The sequence below is a fragment of the Tachysurus fulvidraco genome, chromosome 16 (genome assembly GCF_022655615.1).
Source record: "Tachysurus fulvidraco isolate hzauxx_2018 chromosome 16, HZAU_PFXX_2.0, whole genome shotgun sequence".
Lineage (NCBI taxonomy): Eukaryota > Metazoa > Chordata > Actinopteri > Siluriformes > Bagridae > Tachysurus > Tachysurus fulvidraco.
The window spans coordinates 7418732-7431467 of record NC_062533.1 but is presented as its reverse complement, the minus strand read 5'-3'; the positions used below and the strand labels follow the sequence as shown (position 1 = coordinate 7431467).

The following is a 12736-nucleotide window of genomic DNA, read 5'->3' as shown; positions in this document are numbered from 1 at the left end:
AACAACACTCGCACTCTATATGTTACTGTAGAGAGACTAACAACCCCCCCAAATCAAGTTCCTAGTGAAATGCTCTCTGACAATAAATGCAATGAGTTTGCAACCTTTTTCTCTGCGAAAATCAGTAATAACAGAATGGCAATCAATACGGCTTCATATTGTAATGTGGTCAGTCAGACCTCACTACAACAACCTCAAAAATTTGTCATTTTCTCAGAATTTTACATAATTGATATAAAAACCCTGGAAGAAACAGTACAACATCTTAAAGCATCGACTTGCAGCCTTGACACCCTCCCCACATCCTTTCTCAAAAAGGTACTTAACTGCTTAGAAACTGACTTAAAAATAGTAAATACCTCTCTGCTCACAGGCACTTTTCCAGAGTCCCTAAAAACGGCAGTTGTTAAGCCTCTCCTAAAAAAGAGTAACCTAGACAAAACCATACTTAGCAACTACAGACCAATCTCAAATCTTCCTTTCATATGCAAGATCATTGTAAAGATTGTTTTTAATCAGCTGAACAAATTCTTAAACTCAAATGGCTATCTGGACAATTTTCAATCTGGTTTCCGCCAGCATCACAGCACAGAGACAGTGCTCATAAAGATAATAAATGATATTCGCTTAAGCTCTGATTCAGGTAAAATATCAGTGCTACTAGATCTTAGTGCTGCCTTTGACACGGTAGATCACACCATACTCTTACATAGACTGGAAAACTGGGTAGGGCTTTCTGGGATGGTCCTCAAATGGTTTAAATCATACCTAAAAGGGAGAGGTTACTATGTGAACATAGGTAACCATAAATCTGAGTGGACATCCATGACATGTGGTGTCCCACAGGGCTCAATTCTTGCACCGCTTCTCTTTAATTTGTATATGCAGCCAATTGGTCAAATAATGAAAAAGAACCAAATTGCTTACCACAGCTATGCAGATGACACCCAGATATACTTAGCCCTGTCCCCTAATGACTACAGCCCCATTTACTCTCTATGTAAGTGTATTGATGAAATTAACAGTTGGATGCATCAAAACTTCCTCCAGTTAAACAAAGACAAAACCGAAGTCATTGTATTCGGAAATAAAGATGAAATTCTCAAGGTTAACACACACCTTGACTCTAGGGGTCTAAAGACACAAAATAAAGTCAGAAATCTTGGTGTAATTTCAGAGTCTGACCTTAATTTCAGTAGTCATGTGAAAGCGATAAGCAAATCAGAAATATAGCCAGAATGAGATGTTTTGTCTCAAGACAGGACTTAGAGAAACTTGTTCATGCTTTTATCACCAGCAGGGTGGATTTTTGCAATGGACTCCTTACTGGGATTCCCAAAAAGACCATTAGACATCTGCAGCTCATACAGAACGCTGCTGCCAGAATTCTGACCAGAACCAAAAAATCTGAGCACATTACTCCAGTCCTCAGGTCCTTACACTGGCTTCCAGTTACATTTAGAATAGATTTTAAAGTATTGTTACTCGTTTATAAATCACTTCATGGCTTAGGACCGAAATACATTACAGATATGCTAATTGAATATAAACCAAGCAGACTACTCAGATCATTAGGATCAGGTCACTTAGAGATACCAAGGGTTCACTCAAAACAAGGTGCGTCAGCATTTAGTTATTACGCCACCTATAGCTGGAATCAGCTTCCAGAAGAGATCAGATGTGCTTCAACAGTAGACACTTTTAAATCAAGATTAAAAACACATCTGTTTGACTCTGCATTTACTGAATGAGCGCTGTGCTGCTTCACACTGACTGTACTTTTTATCCAAATCACTTTTACTCCTGTTTTATTCTTTTTAACATACTTTAAACTGTTTTTATTAAAATTACATTTATTTTCTTCAATTGTTCTTTGTTTTTATTATGATTTTATCATGTGACTCTTATTTTTACATGTTTTTTCTCTCTTATAAACTGTTTAATTGTCTAATTTCTATGTAAAGCACTTTGAGTGACCTCTGTGTATGAAATGTGCTATACAAATAAACTTGCCTTGCCTTGCCTTACCTAGTAATCCAGTCAACCCCAAAATGGCTGACCTCCCTGTAGCTCGTCTCTGCATTTACCAGCAAACTTTTTGGTCAACAGGAGTTGATTGCTTTGGACCATTTACGGTAAAAATAGGTAGAAGACATGAAAAGCATTGGGGTATTATTTTCAAGTGTCTCACCACAAGATGTATCCACGTAGACCTGCTACATAGTATGGATACCAGCTCCTTTCTCATGGCTTTACATCGCTTTATTGCCCGACGTGGTAAGCCCTTCGAATTAATATCTGATCAGGGCACAAATTTCAGAGGTGGCAACCGAGAACTCCAGTCTACCTTCTCTGCCCTTGAACCAACACTCAAAGAAAACTATTTGAACAGAGTATCTCTTTTCAGTTGAACCCTCCACATGCACCTCTCTTTGGAGGGGTCTGGGAGCGGGAAATACGCTCTATTAAGTTCTGTCTCCGAGTGATACTGAAGGATCAGGTTGTATCAGAGGAAGTCCTTTCTACTGTTCTAAGTAGAGGTAGAGGGGATTCTAAATTCTAAACCACTTGGTTACGTGTCATCAGAAATATCAGACACTGACCCAGTCACTCCAAATCTGTTGCTCATGGGGCGCGCAAGATGCATCTCTGCCTCAAGTGGTTTATGGTTCAAGAGATTTACTGAGCAAGAGACAATGGCGACATAGCCAAGTGATTGCTGACATTCTGGAAACAGTTCATTCAAAACTACTTGCCAACTCTACAACATTATTCTAAATGGGGACAGTCTACACCCAACCCATCAGTGGGAGAGGTAGTCATGGTTATGGACTCTCAATTGCCATGAGTCCACTGGCCTGTGGGTAAAATAACTCCCAGTTTTTCCCAGCAGTGATGGAACAGTTAAGAGTGGCAGAAGTAACTATTGGGGACTGCATCTACAGTCGCACTGTTTCCAAAATCATTCGTCCTCCGCCAAATGATTAGTGGTATATAACCTTTAGTCACAGGTGTAATTTTGTTTATTTCTAATTTGTTGTACAAATTAGGGGGCGGCTATATAAAATACCCTGCTGTTTTCTTGGTGATGTAATATGTGGGCGGAGTTATAGACCTGCCCAGACAAGTTCGGACAAGTTCTAAATAGCTCAGTCACTACGGACAAGGCAGTTTATTGTTTGTTCTGATGTGTGCATCCCACACACACAAACACACACACAAACACACACACAAACACACACACAAACACACACACAAACACACACATGATTCAAGTGATTCGCTAGAATAAATCCGAGCATTTGAGCTATACAGTAGATGTCGTGGACATTCCATTATTGCATCATATTGCATAACCTTCTGATCGAGGTTGAGGACAAGTGTTGACACACGCATACATCTAGAACAGCTTGAGTAAAACACATAATTAATAAATATTAGTTTTTTTCTTTCATTAACAGATGTAAACAAAACATCCACATCTTTATTCACTATTCTGAAAGTTAATGCATGAAGTCAGGCTCAAAATGAGATCTGATTTTTTTTTTTTTTAGTATTTTATGAAAATAACACATACTAATAAGAGAGTTTAGTTTTCTTTACAAGAAATTAGAGAATTTAGTTTGAAGAAGAAATTTGACAATTGATTTGACGCCGAGTCTGTTATATTACTGCTTTTGTTTTGTGAACGTCACAATAAAAGCTCTCGTTTCATCAGTGTTGAGAAGTCAGACTTTATTGTTCTTGAATCTTGCAGCACCTCAGGAGTATTCAATGCAGTTGCTGAAATTTGACTATTTACATATATGAGGAGTCTTGTTTCTAAATAAAGAAGCTGCCTAACATTTGAAGGTATAAAAAGATGATTAACAGGTCTGCTCATAAGGAAACAACATAAACATAAATGATAAGCCTTTATATGGGAAAATGTTCACCTAATAACAATTTAAAAAAATGCATTAAAGTAACAGCTATTAAAGAACAAAAAAAGACAAATAAGCACATCTGTTTGCCAGCAAAACTAAATAAATAGATAAATAGTGCACAAGAAAGATGGAGGAAAATGAAAGGAAAAAAGAGAGAGAGAGAAAATGCTAATATTACTTATGCTGGCCCCTGCTTCCTTCGCACGCACACACACAGACATACACACTACTAATGGTAGCTCAGTGGTTAAGGCTTTGGACTTACTTGTGAGTTCAAACCTCAGCACTGTCAACCTGCCTCTTCTGGGCCCTTGAGAAAAACCTCAAGTGCTCTCAAGTGCTCAGTTGTATAAAAACTAATAAACGTAATACCCTTTCATTTACAGTGAAATGAAGGGAGTCTCCCAAATGCCATACATGCAAATTCTTTGGCATTTAGCCATATCCTTTACATGTAAATGGAAATAACAGTGATGGGAAACTTCTGGGGGGAAAATTACAGTAATTACACATAGTAAAGTCATTAAATAGTTCTCTAATTAATAAGTAATCTTTTGAGTCTCTCATAAAGATAAGCTATATTTATTTTTACTATTTCATCACTTGTAACACTACTTGTGTTTAGTAACTAGTTTAGTTGATATTACTGATGTAGTAAATAGTAATGTAATTCCTTTCTTTAGCAGAAAACACAGCTTCTTTGCTCTAAATAATCTTATCTAATAAACAATACCTAATAAAATCCACTTCGCTAGATTTCACCTAGCTGTATTAGCTACTTCCATTATAAAGTATTATTATTATTATTATTATTATTATTACTGCTTGGTTAATGATTAGCTTGTAGGGCATTATTTGTTTGGTTGTTTCATAATTGAAATTGTCCTGCTTATGTAAATGATTGGTAACATTCCAGATAGCAGATTTTAGTCATTAATCTAGCTATATCATTAAACAGTGCAGCAAGTCAAGTTCTTGCTCTATAACTGGGGTAACCATTAGCCTTGCCACTGAACATCATTCCATTTTCTTTTTTCATTTCTTTTACTAATGAAAGGAAATCAAGCTTCTTAGCTTCGGTGACACTGAAGCCTAACCCAATGTGATTTACATTTTTTTATCTTTGCTATTGCATGATTTCAATGTAATAAGGTTAATACATTTTTTGCAAGTGGAGTACATTTCCTGGGCATTTAAGCATTGATCTTCTGTTTTAATTTGAGCAATATCTCTCTTATATACATCCCTGTATTTGTTTTCTTCTTGATAATTCAGAGAGAGACAGAGAGCAAATAATTATTTACAGACCAGGGATCTCTGTTCTCCAAGACTATCAGTCTTTAGAGTATGTATGTACAAGCTCTAATTTCTTCGACTTGATTCAGTTGGCTTGGGCAACTTGGGAGTCTGAACCAATGAAATTGAGCATCGTCTGAACCAGCTCTGGCAGGTCGTAGTCATGCTTCCAGTTCCAGTCATTGCGGGCGTTAGAGTCATCAAAGTTCATGGGCCAGCTGTCAGCTATAAAAGAGAATCACACATCAAGAGCATTAATATGTCATGATCCTTCTGATAAAAAAGGAAGGCAAGTAAGTTTGGTAAGAATAAAATACAGGCTTCATATTTAGAAATATTGTAGAAAGTAACAGGTATGTTGTTCAACTTACCTATTGCCTGCCGTACTGGGTCAATACTGTATGTGACTTCAAGGTCAGGCAGTTGTTTCTGGACCTCCTGTGCCAGTTCATCAGGGGTGAAACTCATGGCATTAATGTTGTAAGTGCGCATGGACAATGTCTCAGCCGGGGCTTCCATGACCTCGAGGGTGGCCCGCAAGCAGTCGTCGATGTACATCATAGGAAGTCGTGTGTCCGGCTTTAAGTTGCACTCAAACTTGCCAGTTTTGACTGCATCATGGAATATCTGCACAGCATAATCTGAAGTAAAAAGACAGGCTAAGAGTTAAAACAATTTTAAATATTTGACATTATTTCTGTCATCATTTGGGAATTCCCATCATCGAGTTCTCAACAAACTTGCGGATACACATGGTCAACAGAACGTTAACAACACTTGAGTTGATATTGTATCAGCACAGCTAAAAGACAGGTAGGGAGTATCACGGGGTGGAAGGTATCTCACACAGAATCTACTATACATAGAATCCGCTACAATACAATATGATTCAATGTAGTGTAGTGGCCTCTAATCATTGTGTGACCAGTTTTGCTTTGGATAGGCCTACAGTTATTACACACAAAGGACTTGAATTAGCTTTATTTTTATTGCACCGATTCAATTCAGTTTTTGCCTTTTAAATAGATGCATCAAACCAAATCATAGTTGAGACAGAGGCAACATTACCTGTTGTACCACCGCCAGGCTGGGAATCTGCAGAGATGATCCCAGGGTAGCGGAGACAACGGAAGTCAAGATCATATCTGTGATGGTAGTACTATGGATGAAAGACAGAATGGTTGAGAAGAAATTAAGGCTGCCTGTGACCAATATTCTGAGCTATTGAATCTGGTTGAAGGCGTACAGAACGCATGCAGCATACCTCGCCCATTAGCTCAGCATGGACCTTGGAGACACCATATATGGTACGAGGTCGTTGTACACAAAGATCTGGAGTCGGGTTACGGGGTGAAGTTGGACCAAAGGCACCGATTGTGCTGGGAACAAACAGTCGAAGCCCATGCTCTGCAGCAATATCCAGGATGTTGTGAAGACCTAAGAACATAGACAATGGTTAACTGCACATGCCAATTAGCAAGACAATTAAAAAAATTATAATTATGTATTTTAAGCCCTGAATGATATAAATAATCTGTGTTGTTTTGTAATGCAAACATACCAGTTATGTTGACAGCCCGGGCCAGGGGCACATTAGCTTCCCCAACAGCACTGAGAAGAGCGCTGTAATGCACCAACCAAGTGATCCGGTTGTTGACAACAATCTCTCTCAAGTTCTTATAGTCCAAAATGTCAGAGTAGATAAAGGGGCCTGTATAGATTTTAAAAAATGTGACATTTCCATAATCAGTTTATGCTGAGCAGTGACAATTTTTATATAATACAGATGCCCGTGTAGCAAATAATTCAAAGAGCCTTTTTGGATAAAACACACAACTCTCAGAAGTACATAGGCAATGGGTTTATTTTTATTTTTTTATTTTTCATAAAAGTGCCTGTAGTGCAGGTGTATAATTGCTATTAAAATGTTCTACCCAAATTGGGTTCTGCATAGCATTGTGACAAATATATAATATTTATATATTAAACAAACAAACAAACAAAAAGACAGTATATTCCAAGATGCAGTCCTACTAAACTATAAAGAACTGTTACAAAGGCTGTGTTGTTTATACAGGTAACTGCAGAAAGGCAGTGAAAGACCTGCTCTTAGAGCTTTGAGACGCTAACAGACTAAAGTTACACGAGAGAAAGAAACCAAAGACAGCACTCACCGCTGTGAAAGACATGGTTAGGCGGTTTTCTGATATCTGAAAGGATCACATTGTTCTTTCCAAACCTTTTCCTGTTAATCAAAAGAAAACTTCAGGTTACCTTTCCTACACAACTTACAGTAAAACTGAGAAAAATGTTGACCAGCAAATGATTCACCGGTCACTCACAAAGCCAACAAGCATATTAATCCTTACCTCAACAATTTGGCAAGCCCAACTCCTAGTTGCCCAAGGCCACCTGCAATGGAGAAATGTTGAAAAATCCAGTATTTGTGCTGGTTGATCATGGGCCATGCAATTAGGCAATGGCAAATGTGGATGTTAGTCATACCTGTGATAAGGACCTTTGGGTGATCTGTTTCAGAAAAGGACACTGAGTGAAAGCTGGCATCTGATGCATTGGTCACTTGACGTGGAGAGAAGCTGACATGACGCACAGCCACTGCTGATACCTGGCAGCCACAACCAGGGGCCAGAATGGCTTTCTTAGCAACTTTAGTCAAGGCACGGAACACTGGCATCTTTATTTACCTATGAATAAAAGTTCATTCAAAGTAAAGTAAGTGTCAGGAGCCATTTTAAGTATTCAGCCATTTCACTAGCAGGTATTCACATGCAGTATTCACAAGCAGGTCTATGCACTAAAAGTACGACTCTGGGAGAGAAAGAGGAAAAAAAGCTCAAGCTGGTTGATCATCTTCAACAGCTAGTTATTTTCTAGCTACCTTCCAACTTGAATAAACTTAGCCATTAGACCAGCTCAGAGTTTTAGCAGCTGGTATCAGAGCAAATTGAATTAACAGTCCCATTAACAAAAATAAACTGCTGATCTAGTTTGACACACAGAGGGAACTCGATGTGCGAGATGTGTCATTTCGAAACCTTATCTGTAGCAGTTTGGCAGTTGAAGGCTGATTGGGTGGTGGGGTGACTGAGGGTATTTACTGCCCTGCCTTCACGATTGACCAATCAGAAAGCAAGAAGGACATGTGCATGAGGCAATGCAAATAACATAAACCATGCAACTTTCCAGCACGTGTGGCAACAACTTAAATATGTGCCGTGTGACGGGTGCTGAGAAACTATGTATTTTAAAGAGTAAGCAGTAGTATTGTTCAGTTTTAAATAAATGAAATTGCTCAATTTAAAACCCAAACAGAGATTCAAGTCGGTTTTAGGGCTTATTTATTTATTTATTTATTTTTAATTGCTTGTTAATATTTTTATTTGATTGTTGACCTGATTAGAACCTTCTGTATATTTAGGTCCATTTACAACACAAGAAGGTGTGATTTTCATCCTGATTCCAACCACTCAATTTTTCACACCCATATATTGTTGAATCATACAGCTACCAATACTCATTAAGGCCATTTACCCTCTTATTGCCTTTCATCCTCATAGCACACACAAGCACACTCTTACAGACACAGACACACAGACACAGCCATAGAGACACAGCCATAGAGACACAGCTATAGCCATACAGACACAGCCATACAGAGATACAGACACACAGACATAGACACAGCCATACAGAGATATAGACCCATACAGACACAGCCATACAGAGATACAGACACACAGACAGATGCAGCCATACAGACACATACAGACTCATACAGACACAGACATACAGACTCATACAGACACAGCCATACAGACACAGCCATACAGACTCATACAGACACAGCCATACAGACACAGCCATACAGACTCATACAGACACAGCCATACAGACTCATACAGACACAGCCATACAGACACAGCCATACAGACTCATACAGACACAGCCATACAAAGTCATACAGACACAGCCATACAGCCACACAGACTCATACAGACACAGCCCTGCTTAGCAATCAGGCGTGTATATCAGAATCGGACAGACGCAAAGAGCATTCTGAGATCATATCATACACCACTACGCTGTGTACATTAGTAAAATACTAAGAAAGCCACATGGTTTGCACATTAGTGCATTAGTACGAAACCCACGTGATGTGCACATTAGAACATTACTAAGAAACCCGTGATGTGCACATTAGTACATTAGAACAAAACCCACGTGATGTGCACTTTAGTACATTACTAAGAAATCTACATGATGTGCACATTAGTACAATAGTAAGAAATCCACGTGAGGTGCACATTAGTACATTACTAAGAAATCCACGTGATGTGCACATTAGTACATTAGTACAATAGTAAGAAATCCACGTGAGGTGCACATTAGTACATTACTAAGAAACCCGTGCTGTGCACATTAGTACAACTAAGAAAATCACGTGATGTGCACATTAGTACAATAGTACAATAGTAAGAAAGGCAGGTGATGTGCACATTAGTACAATAGTACAATAGTAAGAAAGGCAGGTGATGTGCACATTAGTACATTACTAAGAAAGTCACGTGATGTGCACATTAGTACATTACTAAGAAAGTCACGTGATGTGCACATTAGTACGTTACTAAGAAAGTCACGTGATGTGCAAATTAGTAGTTACTAAGAAAGTCACGTGATGTGCACATTAGTACATTACTAAGAAAGTCACGTGATGTGCACATTAGTACGTTACTAAGAAAGTCACGTGATGTGCACTTTAGTACATTACTAAGAAAGTCACGTGACGTGCACATTACTACATTACTAAGAAAATCACGTGATGTGCACATTAGTACAATAGTAAGAAAGTCACGTGATGTGCACATTAGTACATTAGTACAATAGTAAGAAAGGCAGGTGATGTGCACATTAGTACATTACTAAGAAAGTCACGTGATGAGCACATTAGTACATTACTAAGAAACCCACGTGATGTGCACATTAGTACATTAGTACAATAGTAAGAAATCCACGTGATGTGCACATTAGTACATTAGTACAATAGTAAGAAATCCACGTGATGTGCACATTAGTACATTAGTACAATAGTAAGAAATCCACGTGAGGTGCACATTAGTACATTACTAAGAAACCCACGTGTTGTGCACATTAGTACATTAGTACAAAACCCACGTGATGTGCACTTTAGTACAATAGTAAGAAACCCACGTGAGGTGCACATTAGTACATTACTAAGAAATCCACGTGATGTGCACATTAGTACATTAGTACAATTGTAAGAAACCCACGTGATGTGCACATTAGTACAATAGTAAGAAACCCACGTGAGGTGCACATTAGTACATTAGTACAATAGTAAGAAATCTACATGATGTGCACATTAGTACAATAGTAAGAAATCCACGTGAGGTGCACATTAGTACATTAGTAAGAAATCCACGTGATGTGCACATTAGTACATTAGTACAATAGTAAGAAACCCACGTGATGTGCACATTAGTACAATAGTAAGAAACCCACGTGATGTGCACATTAGTACATTAGTAAGTAAGTCAGGTGATGTGCACGTTTATCAGCTCAACTCGGCAGACTGACGTGTCAGTATAATCTGACATTTTCTACAGCTCTGAAATGCGGAAAAAAGGAATCTGAGTAAAACACGGAAGTACGACACGCGATGCGTGGGGTGAGAGAATACAATGAGATACAATGAGGTACAATGATATACAATGGCATAAAACGAGATACAATGAGATTCAATAAGAATACAATGAGATACAATGAGATGCAATCAGAATACAATGACATACAATGAATTACAACAAGAATACAATGAGATACAACAGAGGAGCTTTATTACCAACGCTCGCGCACACAAGGTATTTAGAGTCCAGTACACAGAGACAACAAACATAGGATACAAAACAGTGTATAACGGCTCACATCTGCACACGTTTCTAGCAATTCAGCCTAATCGACATCAATACGGATTCATTCATGTGTAATATTTCCTATTTATAATCGTGTCAAAGCTTTAGTTATAGAATTATAATTAAAACAGTACATTTAAAAAAAACTAGAAATAGTATGTTGCTTACCAATAATTTGTTTGAAATGATAAAATAAATGTCGTGAGATGCTTCCCTACGCGGCTCCTTTAACACGGCTGAGTCTCTTCCTCCAGTTGCATCAGCTTACTCAGAGGTTATATATCAGCAGCCAGCTGGTTTCAAGAGAAGCCGGTCTGCGCTCTGATTGGTCGCTCAGTGAAGGCGCGGTCTTCCCTCCTGACCACACCCACTTGACGTCACTTACTGCGGGGGCCCCACTAGCAACGTGGTGCCACATGTTGACTCTCAGCCTTCTGCCATTAAATACATGACTGAATCTGACTGCTTACATGGAGGGAAGGAAACATTAACAGAAAGACAGTTAAAACCAGAATTCTCCTTAAATCTAAAGTGTCAGAGGGAGAAGTTTTACTTATTGAAATGTGTACATTTATACATTTCATCAAATAAAATGATGATTTAAAGAAAGAAAGAAAGAAAGAAAGAAAGAAAGAAAGAAAGAAAGAAAGAAAGAAGAAAATGAGTGTAGTAATGATGTTTTAACCTATGAATGGCTAAAAATGAAATTTTTTTTAACCCATAAACAAAAGTTGAACAAAGTTATTCCAAAACATCTGAATGATAAAAAGTAAAGTATTATGTAGCTAACGCTGGAATTGAACCTGTGAAATAGCCGTAAAAAGTAAGTCACCTTCACGTACACCATGAAGCAAGAACGTGGGGATGTGGTAGCTCAGTCGTTAAGGCGTTGGACAACTGATCAGAAGGTCATGAGTGTGAATCCCATGGCCACCAAGTTGTTACTTCTAGGCCCCTGAGAAAGGCCTTAACCCTCAATTGCTCAGCTGTATAAATGAGATAAATATAAGTTTCATGTTTCAAGTTTCATAAGTTTCCCTTAACATTTCATGTATACTATTGTGCATGAAAATATCATCTGTTGTGCATGAAAATACAATATTTATATCATTATAACATAATATATATAAAAATTCATAAAGATTATATTTTTCCACATTCTGGTGTTTTGATGGGAACATTAGCTTAAGCTCCTTACCTGTATTGGCGTGATTCTATGCGTTGCTTCCATATGACTAGATAATTACATTTATCAATGAGCAGGTGTTCCTAATAAAGTGACCAATGAGTGCATAGAAAATACATGAAAGTAAGCAAAAAAAGAGCTCAATAACCATAGACCGATTTATACACTAGGATGGTTATATTTTTTATATTGTTTGCTTCTGAATGTACAGTTTACAGGTTACAACTCCTCTAAATAAACTTCGCAACATTCCCATGCACACAGGACATGTGGTCTATAAGCTGTTACTATCGATTACTTCTTGAAGTCAAAAAGGTGGTGGAAGCTTTTGCTAACTGCTCATATTAAAAAGGCTTAAATGAAAGCGAAAAAAGAAC

The 12736-nt window shown here is 38.0% G+C and overlaps 1 protein-coding gene across 1 annotated transcript; it reads right to left on the bottom strand.

The window, feature by feature from the left end:
- Positions 1 to 3718: 3718 nt before the first annotated feature.
- On the bottom strand, positions 3719 to 11496 carry tdh (L-threonine dehydrogenase). Its single transcript, XM_027149766.2, has 9 exons — positions 11342 to 11496; positions 7728 to 7927; positions 7592 to 7634; positions 7397 to 7467; positions 6784 to 6933; positions 6487 to 6659; positions 6291 to 6381; positions 5594 to 5863; positions 3719 to 5447 (listed from the first exon to the last, which is right to left on the bottom strand). Exons 2-9 carry the CDS (start codon positions 7915 to 7917, stop codon positions 5308 to 5310), a joined length of 1128 nt encoding a protein of 375 aa, XP_027005567.1. The 5' UTR covers positions 7918 to 7927; positions 11342 to 11496; the 3' UTR covers positions 3719 to 5307.
- Positions 11497 to 12736: the final 1240 nt, after the last annotated feature.